Below are 22,508 nucleotides of genomic sequence, written 5' to 3'. Positions count from 1 at the left end.
AGGCAGTAGTCCCAGGTTCCCCTGATCGCTTCGGTCAAATCAGACTTGCCGGCATCAAAGGATTTGGACGACCAGGGACCACGCACAAAGTAACGAGGTTCGGCCGATCAAGCAGGCCATACATGCGGAAGCAGCGAGGCAATCGATGCCTGAGAGACAGCCGGCAGGCCTGTCAAGTTCATATGAAAGATGCAATTGACATAGACTAGCTCTCTAGCCATTGTTTGAGGAGCGAGGGTTATCAACACCAAGGTTAGATAGTCAGACATAGTCTGGGATGTTGAGCGCATGGCCCTTCCTTCGCCTCGAGTCCGAGTATGCTATTTGCCCTTGCTCAGCACTGTCATCTAGGGCTTGGGGGAGCGAGCGAGCAGCATGACGAGGAGACATCGGGCGGGAAATGGGGGAGCGCCCAATAATTGGCAAAAATCTCGAGTGCGTCCACGGCGTCGACGAAGCAGCAGCAAGCAGCACAGGCAGGCAGCGATGGGACCGCAGGATGGCACAGGGAAATACACAGCGAAGGGGCCCACAAATCCCAGACAAGACTCCAGCCCATCGTCAGGACGCAAGGCCTCCCTCCTCCCCCCCTCCTCCTCTGCAAAGGCCACTACTGAGGCAGCAGTCAGTGACCAGGCCGGCCTCCCCTCAGCGCCGCAGCTTATTGCTCACGAGTGCAACAAAGTCGCGTAGCCAACGCACCGCACAAATCCTCTGACGCCAGCATCCATCAAGCCTCTAGTCAGGCCTCCTTCGCCATGTACAACGGCGGCGACCACAACATGCCGGACCTCACTCCATCGCCAGAGCAGAGACCGGCGACCCTTCCATGGGATATGCCTCAAGACGAAGCAACCCATCCTTCACTGACACCGGTATGCACGGCCCAATTTCCTCTTCCTTGTTTCAACATGTCTAACATTCCCTCCTAGAGTATCTATGGTACTGCAATCGACGCCCATGGTCACGGCATGGCGAGCAATGGCGCTTCATCAGCCAACCTGTTTGTGCAACAGCCACTCAATAGCTATGAGCCGCATCCCGTGTCCGCCAGTCTTCCTGGTGGCGACCAAACCATGCCCATATCGCCAGAGACGAATGGCACACACGCGAATGGTGCCCTGACCTATGCCTCGCATGCCACAGACGCGTCTGCTGGGAAACCGGGATCCATGAGCATTGAGGCCCTACTTGCTGCAACGCAAGAGGCGGATCAAGCAGCAGGTACCATTGCACCGGAAGCACTACAGGCCGTGCAACCCAAGCAGAAAAAGGCACCGCGTCGCAAGCCAGGTCCAGGTGAGGACTGGTCAAAGCGTCGCAAAACACTTGATGAGGTACATCTTGAATCTCTTTTGTACAGAACAAAGGCTAACACTCTAGAATGGTGCAGTGAGCACGAAACGCAAGGACGGCCGCAATAAACCTCGCGTTATTGCCGCTTACGATATTGAATCTGCCCTACGTGATTCCGAGGATGAAGAAGTCTCAGATGATGAGGATTATGCCGAGATTGGCTATAAATTCCAACAACACTGGCGAGCGCGTACAGAAGATCGTGCAGACCGTGACGAAGAAGCACGTCGGCATCGTCATGCAGAAACGGCAGCACGTCTTCGTAATGCCTTTGATCGACGTACAAAGAAGATGCAGCGTCAATTTGAGGAGCAGCACGTCAAGGAAGCACATGAGCGTGCAGCGGCAGAGCTGGAGCATCGCAAGATTGAGAATCGCAAGGAAGCTGCGCGTGTCAAGAGACGAGCTCGCACAGCGGCACAGTATGCGGCTGCTCAAGCACAAGCACTCAAGGAGGGTCGCATCCTTCCGCCAAAACGCGGCATCAAGCGAAGGCCAGACGACAATGCCTCCTTTGCGGGATCCGTATATGATGACGATGCTGATTCTGTTTTGGATGACGGGCCCGGAGTCGGACCCATTGTGCCTCCCAAGCGTAACCTAGATGCCTTGCATGATCAAGTTTGGAAGGATCTTGCTAAAAAAGAAGTGCCCAAAGTCTATCGGCTCATGTTACAGCACCAGAACCATCGCAATGCCAACCACAAGAAGACCATTCAGCTGTGTGCCAAGGAAGCGCGTCGATGGCAGTTCAGGACCAACAAGAATGTCAAGGATATGCAAAACAAGTGCAAGCGTGCAACGCGTGAAATGATGTACTTTTGGAAGCGCAATGAGCGCGGCGACAAGTTGGAGCGGCAGCGTGCAGAGCGTGAAATCATCGACAAGGCAAAGAAAGAAGAGGATGAGCGTGAAGCGCGCCGTCAAGCAAGGAAGCTCAACTTTCTGCTCACTCAAACTGAGCTCTACTCGCACTTTATCGGCAATAAAGTCAAAACCGCAGAAGCGGAACAGTCTGAGGATACACAGGCTGATGCGCGGCTGTCTGCTCCGAAAGTGGCAGAGCCTGCTCCATTACAACCGGGCGAGGAGGCGCCTACTGCAGTCGACTTTGATGCAGATGATGATGCAGCCTTGCAGCAAGCTGCTGCTCGAAATGCACAACAGGCTGTGCAAAGAGCCAAGGAGAAAGCACAAGGGTTCGATACCGATAGTGGTGCTCGTGCAAACCTGCCAGATGCAGATGCAATGGACCTCGACTTCCAGAACCCAACGACACTGGGTGAATCTATCATTGCTCAGCCAAAGATGTTGAATGCGACATTGAAGGAATATCAACTAAAGGGTCTCAATTGGCTTGTCAACTTGTATGAGCAAGGCATCAACGGTATCCTTGCGGATGAGATGGGTCTCGGTAAAACTGTGCAGAGTATCTCCGTCATGGCGCACTTGGCAGAGACCTACAACATCTGGGGTCCGTTTCTGGTGATTGCACCTGCTTCAACCCTCCACAATTGGCAGCAAGAGATTTCCAAATTCGTGCCAAGACTCAAGGCCCTGCCGTACTGGGGTAGTACCAAGGATCGCAAAGTGTTACGCAAATTTTGGGATCGCAAGCGTGCAACGTATACCGAGGATGCACCGTTCCATGTGGTGGTGACATCCTACCAGCTCGTCGTTCAAGATGCGCAGTACTTTCAAAATGTTAAGTGGCAATACATGATTCTCGACGAAGCGCAAGCCATCAAATCGTCGCAGTCGTCGCGATGGAAGAATCTGCTGGCTTTCAAGTGCCGCAATCGACTCTTGCTGACGGGTACACCTATCCAGAATACTATGCAGGAGCTCTGGGCCCTGCTGCATTTCATCATGCCTGGTCTATTTGACTCGCACAATGAGTTCAGCGAGTGGTTCTCCAAAGACATTGAATCGCATGCCCAGAAGAATTCGGAGTTGAACGCCGATCAGTTGCAGCGACTCCACATGATCCTGAAGCCCTTCATGCTACGTCGTGTCAAGAAGCATGTTCAAAAGGAGCTTGGTGACAAGATTGAGCTTGAAGTCTTTTGCGACCTCAATATGCGCCAACGACAGCTCTATCAAGCCTTGCGAAAGGAAATTTCAACAAAGGACATTCTTGACAAGGCAACAAGCGACAGTGACTCTGCTTTGTCCAGCTTGATGAATCTTGTTATGCAACTTCGCAAAGTGTGCAATCACCCAGACTTGTTCGAACGCACAGACGTCAAGGCACCCCTTGCGCTTGTCAATGTGCCCAAGACTGGTTCATTTGCAAAGGAAACCAAAGAAATTGAGTTGAAGTATGCGTCCACTGCAGCCTTGTCATACACATTGCCAAAGCTCGTGTACCGCGCAGGAGGCCTTCTTGATGTACCTAATGAGCACTCCAAGGCGGGCTTCAATCAAAAGTACCTCGGCAACTTACTCAATTTGTTCAACCCGGCAGAAGCCAAATCCTCACGTCTTGCACGTCTAGCGGGGCTATCGGCATCAGAGGTCTGGCAAATGCGACAGCACCCGCTGCAGGCACAGCTCACTGTGTGCCCAAATGGCCGCCTCCAGACATCATCTCAAACACGACCCTTTTCAACAGACAGCGCGCTAGCACGTCTCATGAATATCTCAAAGGCGTACTCTCGGTCACGCAACTTGCATCGCGTTGATCCGATGTACGACCCCAAGGTCACTGCCCCGGCTGCTGAAATCGCTTGCTCGGACTATACCTTCTGTCGTCAACGAGAGCAAGCCTCGTTCGATTTACCGACACGTCGTTTGCTCAATGGCTTATCATTGCCGGAAGAGAATGCTGTTGTGGACAAGAAGTTGCTCGTGACGCCAGTGCCGCCGCTCTATCCACACACTGATCAGGAGAAGCGCGGCTACAGTGGCATTCGCATGCCGTCGATGCAAACCTTCATCACGGATTCAGGCAAATTGGCTAAATTGGATGCATTGCTTTCTGAGCTCAAGGCCGGAGATCATCGTGTTCTGATTTACTTCCAAATGACCAAGATGATTGATTTGATGGAGGAGTACTTGGTCTACCGACAATACAAATACCTTCGTCTTGATGGGTCCTCCAAGATCGCCGACCGTAGGGACATGGTCACTGATTGGCAGACCCGACCAGAGATTTTCGTCTTCTTGCTCTCGACTCGTGCTGGAGGTCTTGGTATCAATTTGACGTATGCCTGCTCAATTTGAAGAGAAATGCTAACATTTAGTGCTGCTGATACTATTGTACTTTATGATTCTGACTGGAATCCGACAGTTGATGCACAGGCTATTGATCGAGCTCACAGGTTGGGACAAACGCGCCAGGTGACGGTTTACCGTTTGATTACCTCTGGCACTATTGAAGAACGCATTCTCGAGCGTGCCAAACAAAAGGAAGCTGTGCAGCAGGTCGTCATTGCTGGTGGCGACTACAAAGCAGGTACGACTGATAGTGCAGGCGGCGCAGACGGTGCATCGGCTGCTCCAAAGAAGATTGAGTTTCAGTCAGCAAAAGGCAGTGGAGGCAGAGATGTTGTCTCTTGGTTGTTGGAGGATGGTGATGCTGACCGCCTGCTGGATGAGCGCGATGCAACCTCTGGCGGCAACCAGAATGGACGAAGCCGTATGGCTGCGCCTGCCGCACTGGAAGCACTGTATCATGAAGGTGAGGGCAACTTCTCGGGCTTGCACACACCAGATGAGGCCTTGTCTGCACCGACGAGTCCCAGGCTGGCCCCGGCGTCGGCAAATAAAAAGAAGCGCAAGGCTGGAGAGGGAGGCTCTGCTAAGCGTGTTCGCATTCAGGAGCTGTAGTCTTCTATCTGCAGCCATTCTAGTTTATGCATAGGGAGTGAAAGTAGGAATTTTCCAATTCATGAAGACCACGGTGAGTTGTGACTGCTGAGAGTTGGTTGTCTTTTGTTGTGAAATTCGTCAACAGAGAAGCAGCATCCATCCATCCATTGACCAGCTTCCCTATCTGCGCAGCATCAGCATACAGACTTAACCTCACTATCATGTCAACTCCCTTCCAGTCTATCGATGCCAACACCGCCGAGATCCCAGTGCAGCCACTCCACCCAGTCGGCAAGCAGCAAACGACCGCTGCTACACAATCCGGTCCCAAATCAAATCTGGAGCACCAGCGAGACCTCCTGAGGCAGAAGCTAGCTGCTGGAGAGTCACAGACTACTGCATCACCTACGGATATGCTCATGTCGCCCTGCACGGCCAAGTTGCAGGCAAATAAGAATGTACACTACAAGCGGTAAGTTTCTCGATGCGAAGCCCCTTGGTGTGTCGGACAGAGAGTCCAGCAAGGGCTGTTTTTGCAGCTTGACACACAGATGTGTCTATCGATCGAGTCTCAGAGCTAACAATGCAGGGCGAAGCCGCTCAGTCTTCAAAGCCGATTCTCAATGGCCTCCCAGCCGGGCGAGGCAAACAAGGAAAACAAGTGAAGAGAAAGCAATGCTATCACTTGATCAGGAGAGTTTTCTGACCTCCTTTTGTCGGTGCGACGGGCGCAATCGACCCACAGGGTGTGCTCCTTTTGACAGAGACGCTTGTATGAACATCTAATATGCGCTTTTCGCCTTTGCCTTACTTCTTTTTTGCATGCAGATTTCATTCTTTTGGCCGTAGCCTCATTCTTCGCATGCTGACGGTCCATGTGCCTCTCGAGTCTCGTGTCTCCTTCAGTCAAGTTTAGTGCATCGCCGTCTCTTGTGTGCTGTCGAGAGAATTTGGTAGTATCCCTCGACGCTACACTTCACAGACATGAGCTGCTAGTCTCTGCTATGTTCAAGAAGAAGGCTACATACAAACCAGCCTCGTCCATCAATGGCAAGCTACGTAAACAGTTCGTCGCTCATCTGACAACTGCGTATCCGCACTGCTTTCACGGACTTGAGGAAGAAACGATGAAGCAAAAAGTTGCTACTCTTGTTCCGCCTACACTGGAATCATGCCTAGCCTTGACCGCCAAGGGTGAAAAGGTCACACTCTATACGCAGGGCAAGCTGCCACGTTATGTACAGCTTGAAGAGCCCGGAAAAGGCCTATCGCTTGTGCCTACGCTATATACGTTGCAGCTAGCGCCTGACCTACTACCATGCGTTGTGGTGCCTTTCCAAGTCACAGCTTTCCTGCAATCTGGTGCAGATCTCATGATGCGTGGTATACAAGTCTTCCCACAAGTCGAGGCAGGTTTGCCTGTAGCCGTGGGTTTCCGCAAGGAAGAAGGGGATCTCGTGCTTGTTGGTATTGGCATCACGGCGTTGAGCAAAGCTGCATTTGATGAAAGTATGGCGACCTCTGCAGCAGGTAAAGGAGTCTTGATGATTGCTTGTATCGGGGATACGTTGCACCCCAATATGACATTGCCTGGTCCAGCGGCGCCTTTACCGGGTCATGCACCGCCGATTCTACAACAAGCAATACAGGTCGCCGCTCAGGAGGAGCCACTGGAAAATTGGCAAGAAGTCACAACAGAGCTCGAAACGGTCGAACTTGCTGAACCTACTCAAGTATCTCTACAGATTCCGACAACGGCAGAAGCTGAGCATGCGTTTGAGCAAGCGTTGCTATATGGACTCTATCAAATACGCGAAGAGGCGATACCTTTGGCATTGCCAATGCCTTCAAGTACGTTAATGGAGAGACACATCTTACCATTTCTTGCAACAGAAGAAGGCTATGAGACCCCTGGAATCAAGCAAACATCATGGAAAAAGACGAGCAAGTTTCTTGCAAAGCAAAAAACTTTGCTGAAATGCAAAGAACAGCAAGGTCAGACTATTGTAACGGACGTCACATGGGATGCACCTGCCCTGCGAGAGTTTGTGCCTCACCCCCTGGCGAACCAGGAAGATGATGAACCTGCGCCTGTCAAAAAGGCCAAGCCAAAAGTATTAGACCTGCAAGATCTTTACACACTTCCAGCCAAGTTGGCGCCCATTCTCGATTTCGAGCAAGCACGTCTAATGACAGAGCAACAGATCAATACCCTCTTGATGCGATACTATGAACGTGAATCGCTCATCATCAGCAAGCACAACGTTAGGGTTGATCCCATGCTGGCAGACCTATTGCTGCCATCTGACTACCCACACGAGACCGTCTCGACACGGGTCTTGCTGAAACGTTGTCTTGGCATGGCAACGCATTCCTATCGTATTGGCGATACAGGACGTGTTAGAAAGGGCGTCCCGCCAAAAGTTCTCATCAACGTGTGCGGTCGTGCCGGCAAAGGTGGACGCGTTACTACCGTGGTGACACAACTAGAGGCGTACTTTCAAGAGGATGCTTTGGAGGAGATTGCAGAACGATTGCGTGTCCAATGTGCTGCATCGACGATTGTACGGCCAGGTTTGAAGGCTGGATCAATGGAAGTCATGGTGCAAGGTCCCTGGGCTGATCAAGTTCGAGCGGTGCTGGAAGAGCGTGGCATGGCCCCTGTTTGGATCACGGTTGAAAAGACCACCAAGAAGAAATGAATAGCTGTAGTCAATGATATATCTAGATGATCCAGTAAACACAAGCAGAATATAAGAGAGGTTCATGATCAAGCAGATGACGCAGCCTTGTCCACCTTGTCGCTCGCCTCGTCCTTGATCTTTGAAGCCTTCTTCTCACCTTCTTGCTTCACGTTCTCTGCCTTGTCTTGACCTTGCTTGGCCAGCTTATTTGCGCTGTTCTTTACATCCTTCGCCTTGTCTTGTCCATCCTTGACGGCATCTTCAGTACCCTTCTTCACATCCTTTACCGCATCTTGTCCCTTCTTTGCAAGCTTATCGGCAGAAGACTTGACGTCCTCAGCCCTCTCCTCGACCTGGTCCCTCACATTTTGAGATTGAGCGTTCTGTCCGAATGATCTTGCCTGGTCAGCTCCTTGCTTGACCAAGTGCCTTGTCTGATCCACGCCACCCCGGATATTGGACTCGAGGGTGTTGAGCGATGCTTGCAGTCCACGTTGCCTAACATTGGAGATTGCTCGGTAAGTCAACATGAGACTTGCCAGCCAAGCCCAGATTGCAATGCCTACAAAGAAGAGAACAGACAAGGTAGTCAGCAGAGCAGTCATGGCAATGACAAGGACACCGAGCATCCAAAGAGTAGCAAGCATAACCACACCGGCAAGAATGCTGCCGACCACAACAAGGAAGAAGGCAACAGGCAGTGCAAACAAGCTCAGTTGAACACTCATGAAGAGTGTTGAGAGTGGGTAATCTTGCCAGACACATTTGTAGCGCTGTACATATTGTGCGCCTGGGAAGTCTTCCCTGTCCTTGATGGACGTGGCGATGGAGTTGAACTTCTCCTGGAGCTGAGCATTGGAATCTTGCAGCTGCCTCTTGATGCTTTCAACGTTCGCCATGTTCTCGATGAAGTAGGTTGTTGGTCAGGGAGCAGCTTGTTAGTTGGTCCAAGGCTGCCTGCTCGATGACATCAATTTGCATGTGAAGAGACTTGCGTTTACGAGTTGGGTGCAGCAACTCATCAAGCTCAAACAAGCCAAAGCAGTGTACACTCCCTGGCAAGGCCATCCTGCAGCTGTATACCAAAAGTATACTCTCGGCAGGTCTGGAAATGACTGCTCACGGCGCCGTGCTCTCTTGCTGAAACATACTTCTATGCTGCTAGCTGCGCTCGCAATCCTTTTTCAAGTTGCTACACCCTCATACCTGGGCCTGCCAGACCTCCTTGAGTACTCGCAGTCTCTTGTTACGCGTGCCGTCAACACATCAGAGCCAATCCAAGATGGACAAGTCTTGGAAGCAACCATACTCTGGGGCGAGACGGCAACTTTTGCCTACATTCCCAAAAATAGCACGGCGATGGACATTTATGTCACGCTCAATACGTGTACACAGCCTTTGCCACTCAACAAGACTTCTGGTGCATGGGAATATGTGCCCAATTTACGCGTCTATGTCGGCAACACCAGTCTGCCAGGACCAAGAAACAATTCGCAAACAGCAGTCTTGAGCTATGGTTTCGCAAACCTGACAGTGAGTGATCCAGGGCCACTCTATATCTCTGTTCGAGCACCAGCACGTAACTCAAGCTGGTCGAGCGATGGTTTTGCATTTCAAATTGGTCTCTCTACTTTGACGCCATTACACAACGCTTTACTTGGAGATACGCACAGGTTTCTGTTTCTACAAGATGCAGACTTTAGCGCTGCTCTGCTCACAACCGGAAATCTCACATCGAATGCTCTTCCTAATTATCAAATATGGGTGAATCCCAGTCGAGGAGCTGTTGCAAACAATATCGACGCAAGCATTCAAGAAAGTCTTCAAGCGTCTTACTGCGGCATCACACGCGCAAAGGCTCAAGTCACACTAGCCAACGCAGATCGGAGTATGACAACGCGGGGAGGTAATCAGCCAAAGGAGCAGTTCTACGTGCATGACCTACAACCCTCTACGTTTTACGACGCGTACATCACATTACGCAACAACTTGACTGAGGGTGGGACCATTTGGCCGGTGCAGCAATTCCGAACAAGGGATGACACGACGTGCCAAATCATTTACAATCTCGCGTTTTGCAATGAGATTGCGTACAGCGTACCGAGCAACAGTACACTCTACAATCCCGTTGCACTCGGTACATATTATGACAATCGTGCCTTGGCATACTTTCAGAATTTCTCTAATACGATGCAACAGTACGCATGCAATGTCTCGGATGACGCCAAGTACAGTCTGGTGTCTACGTGTGACGACTGTAAAGCTGCATACAAGGATTGGCTGTGCGCGGTCACCATTCCTCGTTGTGCGGATACAACCAATCCAGCATCGTTTCTCACACTTCGCAATCAGTCGCGCAGTCCGCTCCTTGATAGAGACCTACATCCAGGCGTGTACAAGGAAGTTTTACCCTGTGGCGACTTGCCGAGGAACGTGGCGCGTACCTGTCCAGCCTTCATTCAGTTCTGGCTGCCGTCAAACAAGACTGTCTTTGATGCAACCTATGGACAACGCAGCAACAATGCAACCATTAGCTGTAATGCTCCGGGTGTGGACTTCTGGGTCGCTGGTGCCTCTATGCAACGAGTCAATATCGGCTTCATGCTCCTTGCTACTGTCGTGGCCATTGCCTTGAGCATTCTGGGCTGACTTTAACCAAGAAGACTAATGATTTGGAATTGATATAGACGGCAGGTTCTGGAGCATTTCTATGAAAGGCTTCAAGCCTTTTTGGCGGCTTCCTTCTCTTCAGCATAGCGATAGTGTTTTTCGATGGCCTCACCAGCGCCATCTCGTCCACCCTTCATCCAGCCCAGCATCTTGCCTTCGCTATCCTTGACAAAGTACTCAATGTACCCGCCTGCACCGTCTCCGAGGTCTACATAGCGATTGACGACAACGAAGTTTGCGTCATCGACATTGCGAAACTCGACAGTCTTGGTCTGTTCATCGTGGTAGATATTCTCCTTCATGACAATTCCCTGTGAACCATCTTTACCAGGAAGTCTCATCTCGCGGTAGATGGACCCGTCTTCATTGTCACGACAAGTCACGTCGCGAACAGGTAAGTAGCGGTCGGGCTTGGTAGTCTTCTCGACGAGCGATTCCCAGAGCAAGTTGAAGGGTAGCTTGACCGTACGACCCTTGACAGAGTCAGGGCTTCCATCGAGAGGAGGAGCCATGATTTATTTGAGCTTGAGATGATGCCTGGGCCGTCCTCCGGCTTTTATGGCAGAAGCTGGAGCATGACGCAGTCTCGAGCATTTGTCATGATCCCCGGACTTGTACAATCAGATGGGCTCATCCAAAAAGATTCCCTACGACCATCTACAATTCTGGGCTGGGAGGGCAACGACGTCTGCCACGATACTGCATCTCTGCACTATTTGGATCCAATTCTATCAGAATGCGTCGTTTTCTCTTGTTGTCATTCCGCACCAAACGCTTACAGGGACTTGAAACGAGATCATCGCTTGGCAGACCCGACGAAACGTGCTCAATCGCCAATTTACGCTTCGGTGCAGGGGTCTGAAAGACTTGATCAGACGAGTGCTTCCCAAACTGTGGCAATGCCTCGAGAAGCTTGTGGTATTGTGCATCAAAAGGCTTCGTGTGTCGAGACAGCCACGGATGCGCCTTTGCCTCCTGAATTGTCATGCGTTGCGCAGGATCAGGCTGTAACAAGCCGAGCAGAAATGATTTTGCCAATGTCGTCAGGATCATGCCATCTTCCGTACGCGGCACAAAATCAAGAGGCCTGGCAATGGCTTGCATGTGTGCAGCTGGCGTCATGTCGCGTGCAAGGGCAAAAGGTGAGTAATCGAGCAAGATTTCATGCACCAAGACTCCAAGACTCCAAAGATCCACTTCAGCGCCATAACCCTGGCGTGCCTCTGCGCCAGGCCATGTTGGTTGCACCTCGAGGATCTCAGGGGCAATTGAATTGACGGTGCCCACGACAGACAGCATACGATCTCGCCCCTGTTTGACGGTATCAATCCGACGTGCAAGTCCAAAATCCGTCAAAACAACACGACAGGCATCTTTGTGGTGTGCCATGAGGATGTTTTCTAGCTTCAAGTCACGATGCACAATATTCTGCGAGTGCAGATAATCGAGTGCCTCGAGAACCTGGTAGACAAGAAAAGCGACCATGATTTCAGACTTGTCACTGGTTGGAGCATGCCAATAGGAGAAGCAGTCGCCACCACACAGCATTTCACAGAAAAGATAGTAGTATGCGTCTGTGATGGCTGTCTCGAGCGTCATGATGACGTTGGGCTAAGCGTCAGAGCACAGTACAGGCAAGAGGAAACATACGTGCGACAGACCTTGCAACACTTCCACTTCCCGTTTGAGCGCTCGAAGTTGCTGTGGACGCGTAGATTGCTTGATGATCTTGCAGCATGCTTGTTTACCAGTCTTCAAATTGTGTGCCATCAAGACATGACCAAAGCTGCCTGATCCAATCAGGCGATTGCTGAGCAACCATGTATCAGATTTGTAGTCGTCTCGTATATCTTTGAGCAATATTGCAGCAGCTTCGGGGTACTGGTAGTGCTGCTTGAAGGTAAAGGTGGCAACATGCCTAATCTCAATGTCGTCTCCATCTGACAAGAGCACACAGCAGTCTTTGCCAACAAGGCGAGTGCTGTTGGGTGAGCCATGAGACCGAATGGCATAGCGCACGTAGGTGCCATTACTTGAAGTATCCGTCAAGAAGCACAGGTTGTCTATCGAGTCTGACACGCGTATCTGGTGTGAGCAGCGTCCGCAAGCGACAGTGGTGATCCTACGCTGTGCAGGGTAAAGTGCGTACAAGAGACGCGCGCATCCGTGAGCACAAGGTTGGACGAGGGTCCTCTGCCAATACGATAGAGCTTCTCTTGCTCAACGGAGAGCACGACATCCTGCGCGAATGGACTGCGCATGTGCAATGTGGCGTATACTCCGTCGTCTCGAGCGACATCAAGGACGTGCTGACCAAGGGGAATCACAGTCTCTTCGCCAATTGGTAGAGTGGAAGGTGGTCCCCTCACACACGACATAGCGACTCTGTCAGAGTGAGCACTCAGTCGCCGGGACTGGTTGTATCGACTGATGCGTCTCGGGGCTCTCGACACCAAGAGCAAGAGTCACGGGAGTCACAAATGCTGCAGGCTCAGTTGAGCTACATAGTAGAGGCAGTCTAGACTAGACTGGGACTATCAATGCACGCAAATCCAGCTGCGACACCGCCCTCGTCTGTGTCTCTCGATTTGGTCCGCAGCAAGTGGCCTGCCTCGTCATTGTTGAGGATCGTGCCATCCTTGGACCACAAAATCGTGCCATAAATGCCCAGCTCCGAGATGACACTCGCTGAGTATATACTGCCTTGGCGGACGATGGCATTGTGTTGGATAGGCGGCAAGATCAGCTCCATTAAGATGAAGCCAGCCCAGTGATCCCGCTGAATGGACTGGAGAAACTTGGGTATTGCTTCACGGTAGATGTTATTACCACCTCCTTCACGTTGTGGCTTCAGTACAAAGCGTTCTGGTTGCTCCATTGCCAGCTTGCAAGCTTCTTGACCGGCGGGCGAGCCATCAGGAGAGTGCATACCAACGAAAGTCTCCCTCAACTTTGCAGCATCTTGAGTATCGATGAAGCGCTCGACTATGCCAGAGTCCGAAAGCACTTGCTGTACCTTCTTTGAACCTGCAAGTTGAGTGATGACGGTGGGACACTTGATTGCTTTGCTTTGCTCAAGCAGGCGGCGAGACTGCCACTCTCTGTCGCTCTTGTAATCCTCTGGTCCATAGCCGGCACGAAAGTATACGACACTGACCTCCACCTCCCCGTCGGGCGTTTGAAGTGTCAATGTACCGTCAGCTGACACGCTACAGCGCTGTTGAATGTCTGTGAAGGCAACACGATACGATTGAATGCCGTCATTGTCCATCAGACACGTTGAAAGCCAGCGTTGATCAAAGACATTTCTTTCATCTGCTTGGACAACAAACATGACGACTGGAGTCTTGCCTCCGTATGCTTTCGCTCCTTGAGCCAGTCCGCGCGCCATTGCACGCATAGCCGGATTCTCGGGCAAGTTATAATGCTCGGGATTGCCTGGACTGTAGAAACCGCGAGAGGCAAGATTTCTGTGCATGTCTGCGGTCAGCGTAGCAAGACTTGCAAATGAGGAAGAGATGGTATTGAACTCGACCTGCTTGATTCTCGCAGACAGCAGATCATCCGAGTCTGAATGCAACAGGTAGTCTGATCTAAAGAGACCCAATGAGAGAGGCTGCAAAATGCCTCTTGCCTTGACTGTCAAGTGCAGCTCCCACAACTTCTTCATAAAATCGTCCACTGGCGCCAGCTCTGCCATGATTCTGCTCATGAAATCCTCGTCATTTGCAATCTTGGCATACAGCTCGTTGTAGCCCGTTTGAATCTCCTTGGCATGATCAAAAGCTTGCTTGGGAAACTCGCTTGGATGCAGTGCGACTGGCGCATGCACGACGACAGAGCCTCCTGGGTTGTCTGCCAGGAATGAAGGTTGCGGCCGAACAACAAGGCCATGCGTTAGGGCATAAGCGATAAGCTCCTCTCTCAGGTTCTCGGACTGTGCCGCCGACAGATGCGGAAGGCTTGCAGACATGGCTATTTGATGAGGGACAAGTCGATGTCAAGGCTGTAGGATAGAACGATGGCGACACATCTCGACAGCCGTCACAATTATATGCGCATCTACAAGATACAAGATGCGAAATGCTTTTTACCGTGAAGCCTCAAGCTGAGCCTGCTCGGCATTGCCTCTGTTGAGATCATTCACCTGCGCAGTGTCCAAGTCTCGGTGCCGCGTGAGCTCAATTTCATCGAGGATGACCTTGGCACCATTGACCACCATCTTCTCGGCCACCTCCTCGCCAAGCCGTTCTGCCTCGCTGTAAGTCTCGACCATTGCCTCGCACGATTCCTGAACAGCCGTCTTGCCGTCGACAGAAACGACAACAGCCGTGATGGAAAGCTTGCCATCAGTGAAGGCGGTCTCACAGCCAATAGGGACACTGCATCCACCTTGCAAGTACCGCATCATGGAACGCTCTGCCCAAGTGCAAATCATACTCTCATGGTGATTGAGGGGCTTGAGCAAATCAGCGAGCTCGAGATCGTCTTCGCAGATCTCCAACGCAAGTGTCCCTTGTCCAGGAGAGTGAAACATGGTGGGCGCCTCGAGGTATTCAGTCACTCGTTCGAGCAAACCGAGTCGAGCCAGACCGGCAGCAGCGAGGATTAGACATGAATAACCAAGCTCGGGGTTGTCAAGCTTGTCGAGGCGCGTGCCGACATTGCCACGGACATCCTTGAAGGCGAGGTATGGACAGGCGCGTTTAATTTGAGCAGACCGCCGGATACTGGAAGTGCCCACCACGCTGCCTTCCGGCAAATCTGAAAGCTTTTTGTAGGGACAGTGCTTCGCCATCACCACGACATCACGAGGGTCTTCCGTCTTGCCGACACTCGTAATTTTGAAGCCGTCTGGCAAGGTGGTAGGTAGATCTTTGAGACAATTTACCACGAGTCGGCATTCTTTGCGAGCGAGCAAGTCTTCCAGTTCCTGCGTCCAGAGTCCCTTTGCCATTTGCGATGAAAACTGATGCAGGGGCTTCGTCTGGATGACATCCCCCATGGCCGACATGGCGACGATGGGGAAAGTGTGCTCGGGGTAGAGCTGTTGCAAGTCCCGTTGCACCTGCTCCGCTTGCACCATAGCGAGCTTTGACTTGCGAGTACCGATCGGATACGTCTGACCGGGCATGCTTGCTCTCTGCACTGTGCTACGGGATTGGTGTGCTCGATATGCCAAGTGCTCGTTGCTGGATGTGGAGTGCGGTTTCAAATTTGCTGTTGCGATGGAGCCGACGCAGATCGATATTCAAAGACCAACCAGTACGTACTCTAGCGCTCAGCGGCTGGTCATAGCTCAGCTTCAATCTGGTATCCAAATATTGATCGCGCTGAGCTGCACTGACAACATGTCGCGGGATCCAGTTCGCGACATTGTCCGTGGCTTGACCACGCTCGAGATGACGCTCATCAACCTCTCTCAAACGAAAGCTCTGGCTCACTCTGGCTATATTGATCAAATCACCTATGCAGACACCATCTTCCCTACCTTTGCATTTCTTGCTGGCATGTCGCCAAGCCCGGTGCGCCGTAGTGTTGGTCTTGTTGGACTCGGACTGGCACTCAATGCCATCAGTGCACAAGCACAAGGCACACCAATCCGCATGCTTGGTGTCCTACAGCGGTTGGGCCTGTCACTCTTGCTCATCAATGGCCCAGCAAGAAGCCTTCTATGTCGCTTCAACGGCATTCCCTTGCTGTTGGCCTGGTACGCCATCTCCCTGGGTTTTGCAGACAATGCCTTCAATCCTTTTGCCCATCCAGACTACAGAGACCCCGATCCAAGCAAAACGGCACAGTCTAAGCTTGACATGGGCTTGTTCGGCAAGCGGCGCATGTACACGCCAAAGTTCGACCCTGAAGGCCTCCTTGGCACGTTGACAACAGCCTTCAGTATGCTTGCTGGCAGCACTTTTGCCGATTCCCGCTTCTTCAATCGCCGGTGGAAAGTCGTGCTCTCTATAGTGATGCTATTCTCAGGTAATGCGCTTCATCTGCTTATGCCATGCTATGCACCCATCTCAAAGGCACTCTGGACGCCGAGTTTTGCGCTTGTTACAACAGGCGTTGCTATCCTCAAATATCTTGCCGTCGCTGCAGCAGTGCCGCATCTTCCAGATCCGCTGAGACGAGTCCTGGAAGCAACTGGAAAGCGTCCCCTGGAGATTTACATCTTGTCGACCTTGTTGAATTTGGTCCTGAAGCAGGGTGGGCCTCACTCGATCTGGGCACATATGCACTCTGTAGTGACGGACAGATGGGGCAGTAAGCAGGCTGACTTATTGATAAGCGGCAGTGTCACGATAGCCATGGGAGCAACAGCGCTTTTTCTCGTTCGCAACCGAATTCGCCTTACTTGGTGACTCTAACGAAAATTTGCAAAGCATCATCCTTCCCAGGGAAGCTTGGCATCGGGCTACTTGCGACCATCTGCCACCCGCCACGTTGCTCAAAGTACTCCATCATGGTCTTGTCTGCGAATGCAGTATATCGATTGGCATTCTGTGTGCCAACATAACAGACTGTGTCTCCCTTGAAGGCTTCCAGGATGCGCTGCGTCAGTTTGTTACCGCCGACGATTGGGTAGACGAGCAGCAAGACTTCGTCTGCAGACTTGCGTTTCTTGAGGTAAGTCACAGCATCAGCACCAACGATATCATCGATCCACATGGTTCGCCAACTGGAAGACTTGTCGTCCACTGCTTCAACCTGCACGCCCATATTACGCAGAATCCACGTCCAGTAACCGTTTCCACACCCAACGTCGAGCACAAGGCGATGAGCAGCTACAAGCTCGATGAGTTGGAGCGTTTCCCAACACGGCACAGCACACCCGAAATGGTGCATAAAGATAGGCAGCAGTGAATGCGTCAGATGGACCTTTCTCGGATCATCATAGCCACCGACCTGTAGCGGTCCCATGAAGCCTAGTTGCTTGCATGCCAGACACCAGATATCGAAGAAGGGGTTCAAGTGTGTCTTCTTGCGAGACAGCTTCGCTTCGAGCACTGGCACAATTCGTCTCCTGATGTTCAAGTAGGCGGCAATAGCAGGCCGCGTAGAGTTCTTTTTCGCATTCTCCAAGAAGGATTTGAGGAGTTTTGCCGTCGCTGTGGATGATTTGAAGATGTGCGTGTAGGCGTCAACATCGCTTTGGGTGACATCTACCAGCTGCCCTTTGAACTGGTACTGCCATTTTCGACCGGACTTCAGCTCTTCTTGTACATGATGTAGCTTTAGTTGAATGCCTTCTGCCGCATATAGGAATGTGTCCTCTTCAGGTGGAGGCAGCTTGAATGTGTGGCAGATGGTCTTGATGATGTCGTTGTCTACAATCTCAAAGACATCGTCAGCGTTCATATGAGCGATAGGCAATAAGCAACGCCAGCAATAGTAGAGCTTCAATCCAGAAGATGCTGAGTAATAATTAGCTGACTCGTATCTATTTCGTGTCGAGGAGAGAAGCGTCGTCAAAGTGACGTACCACTGAGCTTTTCTTCTTTTTTATGTGGGACATTCGCATGAAACAAACAGATGACCTCTGTGACCATACCAACAGCCTTGTACAGTAGATGAGCAAGCGGAGAGCAGGCCTCATACGCCTCCCATCATCATTGCTCGCGGCAAAAGAACCCTCTGCAGCCGCAAAGCAGCCCGTGGCAGATCCTATCGTTGACCTCTTTCACGTCTCGCTCCCGACATTCTTTGCCCTCGCTGTCCTCCTCTCCGTCTTTCTTTATGAGTGGCCCAGCTGGTGGATCCTCTCGGGTGCTCCTCTTCTCGTGTACTTTATTCTCCTTGGCGCATACAACGGAAGTCGCATCTTCCCAGACGTTCCAGTCTGGTCCTTAATTGCAGGCCTCAATGTGGTCTATTCCATCTGCGCAACCTCTTGGCTTTTATGGCGTATCTTTACTTTTCTCTGCTTTCCACTCATCTTCTTCATTGGACTATTCCAATTTGACTGGCTATCAACACGAGTCCGAGCAATGCTGCGATCAGTCCTAAACCAGCTGCACTTCGTCAGTGACAAAGTGGCCTTCTTCAATATTCCCGCTCTCGAGATTGATACCGACGTCGATGGTCTCTTTGTCGTGCGTGGACTGACGTTTTGTCTATCGAATCTCACCATCACCGTACATGGTATTGAAGTAGGCATTAAACTCTCTGATGATATGGAGTTGGCGTTGCAGGCAGACAAGGTTGTCATTCCTCTCTTCAGGCGTATCGTGATTGGTGATGTCTACGGGAATGTCAAGGGCGGTCAGTATGAAATGACTTTTGGCGATCTTGCTGAACGCACTCGAAGCTCCAAAGATGGCGGGGCACTTATGCAGACAAATACACCACTTCTGCAAGCAGCAGCCAGTGCACAGGCATTACCAATAACGCCGGGTGTGAAAATGACCAAAATGACTGATTACATGTCTGATGGCCATGCTCCTGCAGCTGTCAGTGCGAAGGAAGGGCTTGAAGCTGTCCAAGTTGCGAAACTATCGCCAGAGGATGAAGAAGCTCACGAACACTATCATTCGACTCTGGCGTGGATTGCCTCGACGAGCAGCATTGAACAGTGCCGTGGCAAGTTGCGTCGTCAAAAAGCTCGTCAATCGCAGAATGGCACAACGGAGGACCTGGATGAGCAGGACGACCGTGCCGGTATTTGTGCATACTTGCATGCTGTTCCATCCATTGTCAACCCGCCACAACGGTCCATCAAAGTTACGACGTTACAAAATCTGACGCCTCCTGCAATTCGCCGATTCCTGCATCGTCTGCCACTTCTACTTCGTATGCTCCTCAATGTTCTGGCTTATTCGCATCCAATAAAGATCTCCTCAATCACTGCAGCTGGCTCTGGTGGATGGCTCAAGTCCTTACTGGAATCGGAGCTCTTCAAGGAGTATACAAAACGCAACGCCGAGCTGCGCAAGCTCGAAAAGCGTGTTGCCCAATGGACGGAAGAAGCGCATTTTGCAGTACAGCTAGTAGATGTGACTGGGTTGGCTGCTGTGCCAACCATTTCTGCCTACGACATTGTCACGCACCTCGAGTTTGGCGATGTGCTAGTGTACCGTACCCTTGTCTCCGATATGGCCATGGGTAAGATTGTACGACTTGGTGGTGCTGATGCGACATTCACACTGCCGACGTACTTGCTACCGCATCATGAGCACTTGTTGCCACCGTTGCCAACAAAGGCAGACAAGGATACATTGAACCAGGAAGTAGAAGATGCTGATGACAACAAGCCTAAACAGGTCCAAAAAGAAGCAGCACTTGCCTTGGTGGAAAACGATTCTTGTGAAGTGCAGATGGGTGTTCATGTGTGTCTTCCTGCAATTTTAGATCAAGAATTGCTCAACTTCATTATGGCCCTTGTCAAGGCATCACAAGTGATTGAGGTGGAGAAGCAACCTGGCTTGCTCAATGGAGAGGTGCAAGGTTTACAAAATTTGGGCTCTGCCATGGCAAAAGGTGTTAAGAAGGTCTTGGTGGAAGGCTTGATGGATGATCACCTCATTGCAAAGCTACTTGGTAAAGTGACCAAGAAGCTCGAAACGGCACAGGGTGATGTTGGATACTCTGGTGCATTGCCTGTTGCCCTCGACGTGTACAGACCCAAAGAGACACTTCCTTCCAAATTGTTGCCATGAATACTGTAAAAAGAAAAAGCATATACAGGTCGTTATAACGCTTAAAAGATGTAGAATTGCACCAGCCTGATGATTATCGAGCCACGCCCGTTCTTCCTCAACACTGACAGCCTCCAGGTCCAGTCAGTCCACCTGCCGCAGGTCGACTGAGGTCTACGCCTCCTTGTCTCGCTGCCGCTGACGCATGCCGCGCACCTCCCGCGCGATTTGTTGGCTGATCAAGGGGCAACTTGCGTGCAACAGCCTCAAATAATGCCTGCACATTCTCGGATTCCTTTGCACTCGTCTCAAAGAACAACAATCCTGCTTCATCCGCATACGCCTGTGCATCGGCCGTTTGGATGGCACGCTTGTCTGCTGCAAGATCCAACTTGTTACCAGCAAGAGCAATGACAATATTATCCTGCGCCTGCCTCTGTAATTCCTTCACCCAAGCTTTTGCCTTGTCGAGCGACGCAGCTTGTGTGATATCATACACAACCACAGCGCAATTAGCGTTGCGGTAGTACATGGGTGCAAGCGACTTGTAGCGCTCTTGACCTGCCGTGTCCCAAATTTCAAACTTGACTGTGGTTTCCTCGTCTAGAGCAAGCGTTTGTGTCAGGAATGCGGCGCCAATCTAGAGCAGTCAGCATGCAGTAGACGCGTCATCAAGCCAGCAACTGCGCGCGTAATGGGCGGGCTCTGGAAGTGCGACATACGGTTGATTCGCGAAAGTCTGAGAATTGTCCCTTGACGAAGCGCATGACAAGCGATGACTTGCCGACGGCGGACTCACCCAGGAGGACGAGCTTGAATTGAAAGAGCTTTCCCTGGTTGAGCTCGACGGACATGGCGACTATGATATGTGTATGGGAGTTGGCTTGGAAGCTGCCGCCAAGAGAGAGCGGTGGTCGCCCTAACCCCAGTCAACAAAATGTTTCGAAAACTGCGACAGAGAACTGAGAGAAGACTCGAGAGCAAGGACAAGAGAGGTGCAGAGAGAGGCCAAGATGCTCAGGAAGACAGCAAGAGAGCGGCGGCAGTATCTGCATGCGCGTATGCAGCAGATCCAAGAAGCACAGCTGCATGATAAGAGGTCGCAAATCAAGAGGGCCCTGGAAAATGATAGCACAAACCTGCGCAAGTCCATTCGAGACGATACACAGCTCAGGGCAGACTACAAGTTCGACGAGGGAGCAGAGCTTGGTGATCTGGATGACGAGTACCGCAATTTGGGGGAGCGCGAACCAAAAGTCTTGATAACAACGTCTAGAGATCCCTCGACGAAGCTTGGCCAGTTTGCCAAGGAGATGCGGCTGCTGATACCCAATTCACAGCGAATCAACAGAGGTAATCACGTCGTTGCTGATATAGCTGGTGCTTGTCGGTCAGGTGAAGTGTCGGACCTGATCATCCTACACGAAACACGCGGTAAACCAGACGCCCTGGTCATCTCACACTTTCCCTATGGGCCGACTGTGTCCTTTACCTTGCACAATGTGACATTGAGGCATGATATTGCCAATGTCGGCAGTGTTTCTGAGGCGTATCCGAACATCATTCTCAACAACCTCAATTCAAAGCTCGGCGAGCGCACGTGCAAGGTGCTCAAAGCCTTGTTCCCTCCCTCGCCACCCGTTACCAGCCCACGGGTGGTGACTTTCAGCAATCAGGATGACTACATCTCCTTCCGCAATCACGTCTTTGTCAAGACATCAGGCAAGGAAGTCGAGCTGGCAGAAGTCGGCCCACGCTTTGACATGAAGCTATATGAAATCAAGCTGGGCACGATTGAGCAGACTGATGCAGACGTCGAATGGCGCCTCAAGCCCTTTCAACGGCATAAGCGTGGTGTCATGGCCGTTGAGTGATATGACTTCTCGTCTATATGATTCAGTTACGAGCTTCTTTCGGACCATCGACGTCCTCGACGTCCGCATGCATGGCGTTAGTCAGGGTTCGATCAGGCAAAAAATACTAATTGAGACTTACACAAAGCTGTAGCCTAGCATCACACTGACTGCAATAGTGTCGCTCACATCCAGCAATTGCAGCACAGAAGCATAAAACGCAGCAATCACGATCAGGGTTCATGATCGTGGGTGGCGAACGTGATTCTCAAATTCTACTTTCTGCAGCGCACTTCCTTTTCACAGTCGCTACAATCAACGTCCCACTCTGCATATTCGCAAATCGCATCTTGTCTGAAGCAGTCGGGCTCTGCATTTGGTGAACGTCCCGAAAAAGCAGCCTGGTCCTTCTGAATATCGACACGCCAAGCAGTGAAGCTCGCGGTCGTGGTGGCGACATTTTGAACGGCGTTGGTCTTGACTGACTGAGTGTC

At 51.4% G+C, this 22,508-nt stretch overlaps 14 protein-coding genes across 14 annotated transcripts; 7 read left to right on the top strand and 7 right to left on the bottom strand.

Annotated features, from left to right (window-relative positions):
• Positions 1-1,647: 1,647 nt before the first annotated feature.
• Positions 1,648-5,187, top strand: BCR37DRAFT_342836 (SNF2 family N-terminal domain-containing protein; the record flags this gene model as incomplete). Its single annotated transcript, XM_040867457.1, has 2 exons — positions 1,648-4,562; positions 4,602-5,187. The coding sequence occupies 2 exons, from the start codon at positions 1,648-1,650 to the stop codon at positions 5,185-5,187; spliced, it is 3,501 nt and encodes a 1,166-aa protein (XP_040728342.1).
• A 141-nt stretch (positions 5,188-5,328) lies between these two features.
• On the top strand, positions 5,329-6,195 carry BCR37DRAFT_375751 (uncharacterized protein). The gene is made up of 2 exons (XM_040868450.1): positions 5,329-5,641; positions 5,759-6,195. Exons 1-2 carry the CDS (start codon positions 5,391-5,393, stop codon positions 5,832-5,834), a joined length of 327 nt encoding a protein of 108 aa, XP_040728341.1. The 5' UTR covers positions 5,329-5,390; the 3' UTR covers positions 5,835-6,195.
• On the top strand, positions 6,174-7,871 carry BCR37DRAFT_390360 (uncharacterized protein; the record flags this gene model as incomplete). The annotated part of the gene is made up of 1 exon (XM_040870843.1): positions 6,174-7,871. One exon carries the CDS (start codon positions 6,174-6,176, stop codon positions 7,869-7,871), a length of 1,698 nt encoding a protein of 565 aa, XP_040728340.1.
• A 68-nt stretch (positions 7,872-7,939) lies between these two features.
• On the bottom strand, positions 7,940-8,581 carry BCR37DRAFT_385113 (uncharacterized protein; the record flags this gene model as incomplete). The annotated part of the gene is made up of 1 exon (XM_040870321.1): positions 7,940-8,581. One exon carries the CDS (start codon positions 8,579-8,581, stop codon positions 7,940-7,942), a length of 642 nt encoding a protein of 213 aa, XP_040728339.1.
• A 943-nt stretch (positions 8,582-9,524) lies between these two features.
• Positions 9,525-10,445, top strand: BCR37DRAFT_334794 (stretch-activated cation channel Mid1; the record flags this gene model as incomplete). Its single annotated transcript, XM_040867158.1, has 1 exon — positions 9,525-10,445. A coding segment is annotated over one exon (921 nt), but the record flags the coding sequence as incomplete, so codon positions are not given.
• A 128-nt stretch (positions 10,446-10,573) lies between these two features.
• On the bottom strand, positions 10,574-11,035 carry BCR37DRAFT_390357 (uncharacterized protein; the record flags this gene model as incomplete). The annotated part of the gene is made up of 1 exon (XM_040870842.1): positions 10,574-11,035. One exon carries the CDS (start codon positions 11,033-11,035, stop codon positions 10,574-10,576), a length of 462 nt encoding a protein of 153 aa, XP_040728337.1.
• Positions 11,036-11,180: 145 nt separating this feature from the next.
• Positions 11,181-12,901, bottom strand: BCR37DRAFT_342882 (kinase-like domain-containing protein; the record flags this gene model as incomplete). The annotated part of the gene is made up of 3 exons (XM_040867462.1): positions 11,181-12,134; positions 12,174-12,608; positions 12,650-12,901. 3 exons carry the CDS (start codon positions 12,899-12,901, stop codon positions 11,181-11,183), a joined length of 1,641 nt encoding a protein of 546 aa, XP_040728336.1.
• Positions 12,902-13,041: 140 nt separating this feature from the next.
• Positions 13,042-14,496, bottom strand: BCR37DRAFT_390355 (glutathione synthase; the record flags this gene model as incomplete). Its single annotated transcript, XM_040870841.1, has 1 exon — positions 13,042-14,496. The coding sequence occupies one exon, from the start codon at positions 14,494-14,496 to the stop codon at positions 13,042-13,044; it is 1,455 nt and encodes a 484-aa protein (XP_040728335.1).
• A 45-nt stretch (positions 14,497-14,541) lies between these two features.
• Positions 14,542-15,657, bottom strand: BCR37DRAFT_404134 (porphobilinogen deaminase, dipyromethane cofactor binding domain-containing protein; the record flags this gene model as incomplete). Its single annotated transcript, XM_040872055.1, has 1 exon — positions 14,542-15,657. One exon carries the CDS (start codon positions 15,655-15,657, stop codon positions 14,614-14,616), a length of 1,044 nt encoding a protein of 347 aa, XP_040728334.1. The 3' UTR covers positions 14,542-14,613.
• Positions 15,658-15,874: 217 nt separating this feature from the next.
• Positions 15,875-16,832, top strand: BCR37DRAFT_390353 (uncharacterized protein; the record flags this gene model as incomplete). Its single annotated transcript, XM_040870840.1, has 2 exons — positions 15,875-16,733; positions 16,822-16,832. The coding sequence occupies 2 exons, from the start codon at positions 15,875-15,877 to the stop codon at positions 16,830-16,832; spliced, it is 870 nt and encodes a 289-aa protein (XP_040728333.1).
• A 45-nt stretch (positions 16,833-16,877) lies between these two features.
• Positions 16,878-17,885, bottom strand: BCR37DRAFT_390352 (uncharacterized protein; the record flags this gene model as incomplete). The annotated part of the gene is made up of 1 exon (XM_040870839.1): positions 16,878-17,885. One exon carries the CDS (start codon positions 17,883-17,885, stop codon positions 16,878-16,880), a length of 1,008 nt encoding a protein of 335 aa, XP_040728332.1.
• A 168-nt stretch (positions 17,886-18,053) lies between these two features.
• On the top strand, positions 18,054-20,253 carry BCR37DRAFT_375746 (uncharacterized protein). Its single transcript, XM_040868449.1, has one exon. The coding sequence runs from the start codon at positions 18,098-18,100 to the stop codon at positions 20,180-20,182; it is 2,085 nt and encodes a 694-aa protein (XP_040728331.1). The 5' UTR covers positions 18,054-18,097; the 3' UTR covers positions 20,183-20,253.
• Positions 20,254-20,279: 26 nt separating this feature from the next.
• Positions 20,280-21,015, bottom strand: BCR37DRAFT_342281 (GTP-binding protein ypt5; the record flags this gene model as incomplete). The annotated part of the gene is made up of 2 exons (XM_040867424.1): positions 20,280-20,801; positions 20,884-21,015. The coding sequence occupies 2 exons, from the start codon at positions 21,013-21,015 to the stop codon at positions 20,280-20,282; spliced, it is 654 nt and encodes a 217-aa protein (XP_040728330.1).
• A 67-nt stretch (positions 21,016-21,082) lies between these two features.
• Positions 21,083-22,423, top strand: BCR37DRAFT_12308 (U3 small nucleolar ribonucleoprotein imp4). The gene is made up of 2 exons (XM_040866011.1): positions 21,083-22,121; positions 22,163-22,423. The coding sequence occupies exon 1, from the start codon at positions 21,175-21,177 to the stop codon at positions 22,033-22,035; it is 861 nt and encodes a 286-aa protein (XP_040728329.1). The 5' UTR covers positions 21,083-21,174; the 3' UTR covers positions 22,036-22,121; positions 22,163-22,423.
• The last annotated feature ends 85 nt before the right edge of the window (positions 22,424-22,508 follow it).

This window comes from Protomyces lactucae-debilis, assembly GCF_002105105.1.
Source record: "Protomyces lactucae-debilis strain 12-1054 chromosome Unknown BCR37scaffold_1, whole genome shotgun sequence".
NCBI lineage: Eukaryota > Fungi > Ascomycota > Taphrinomycetes > Taphrinales > Protomycetaceae > Protomyces > Protomyces lactucae-debilis.
This window is presented reverse-complemented; position numbering and strand designations above follow the sequence as displayed.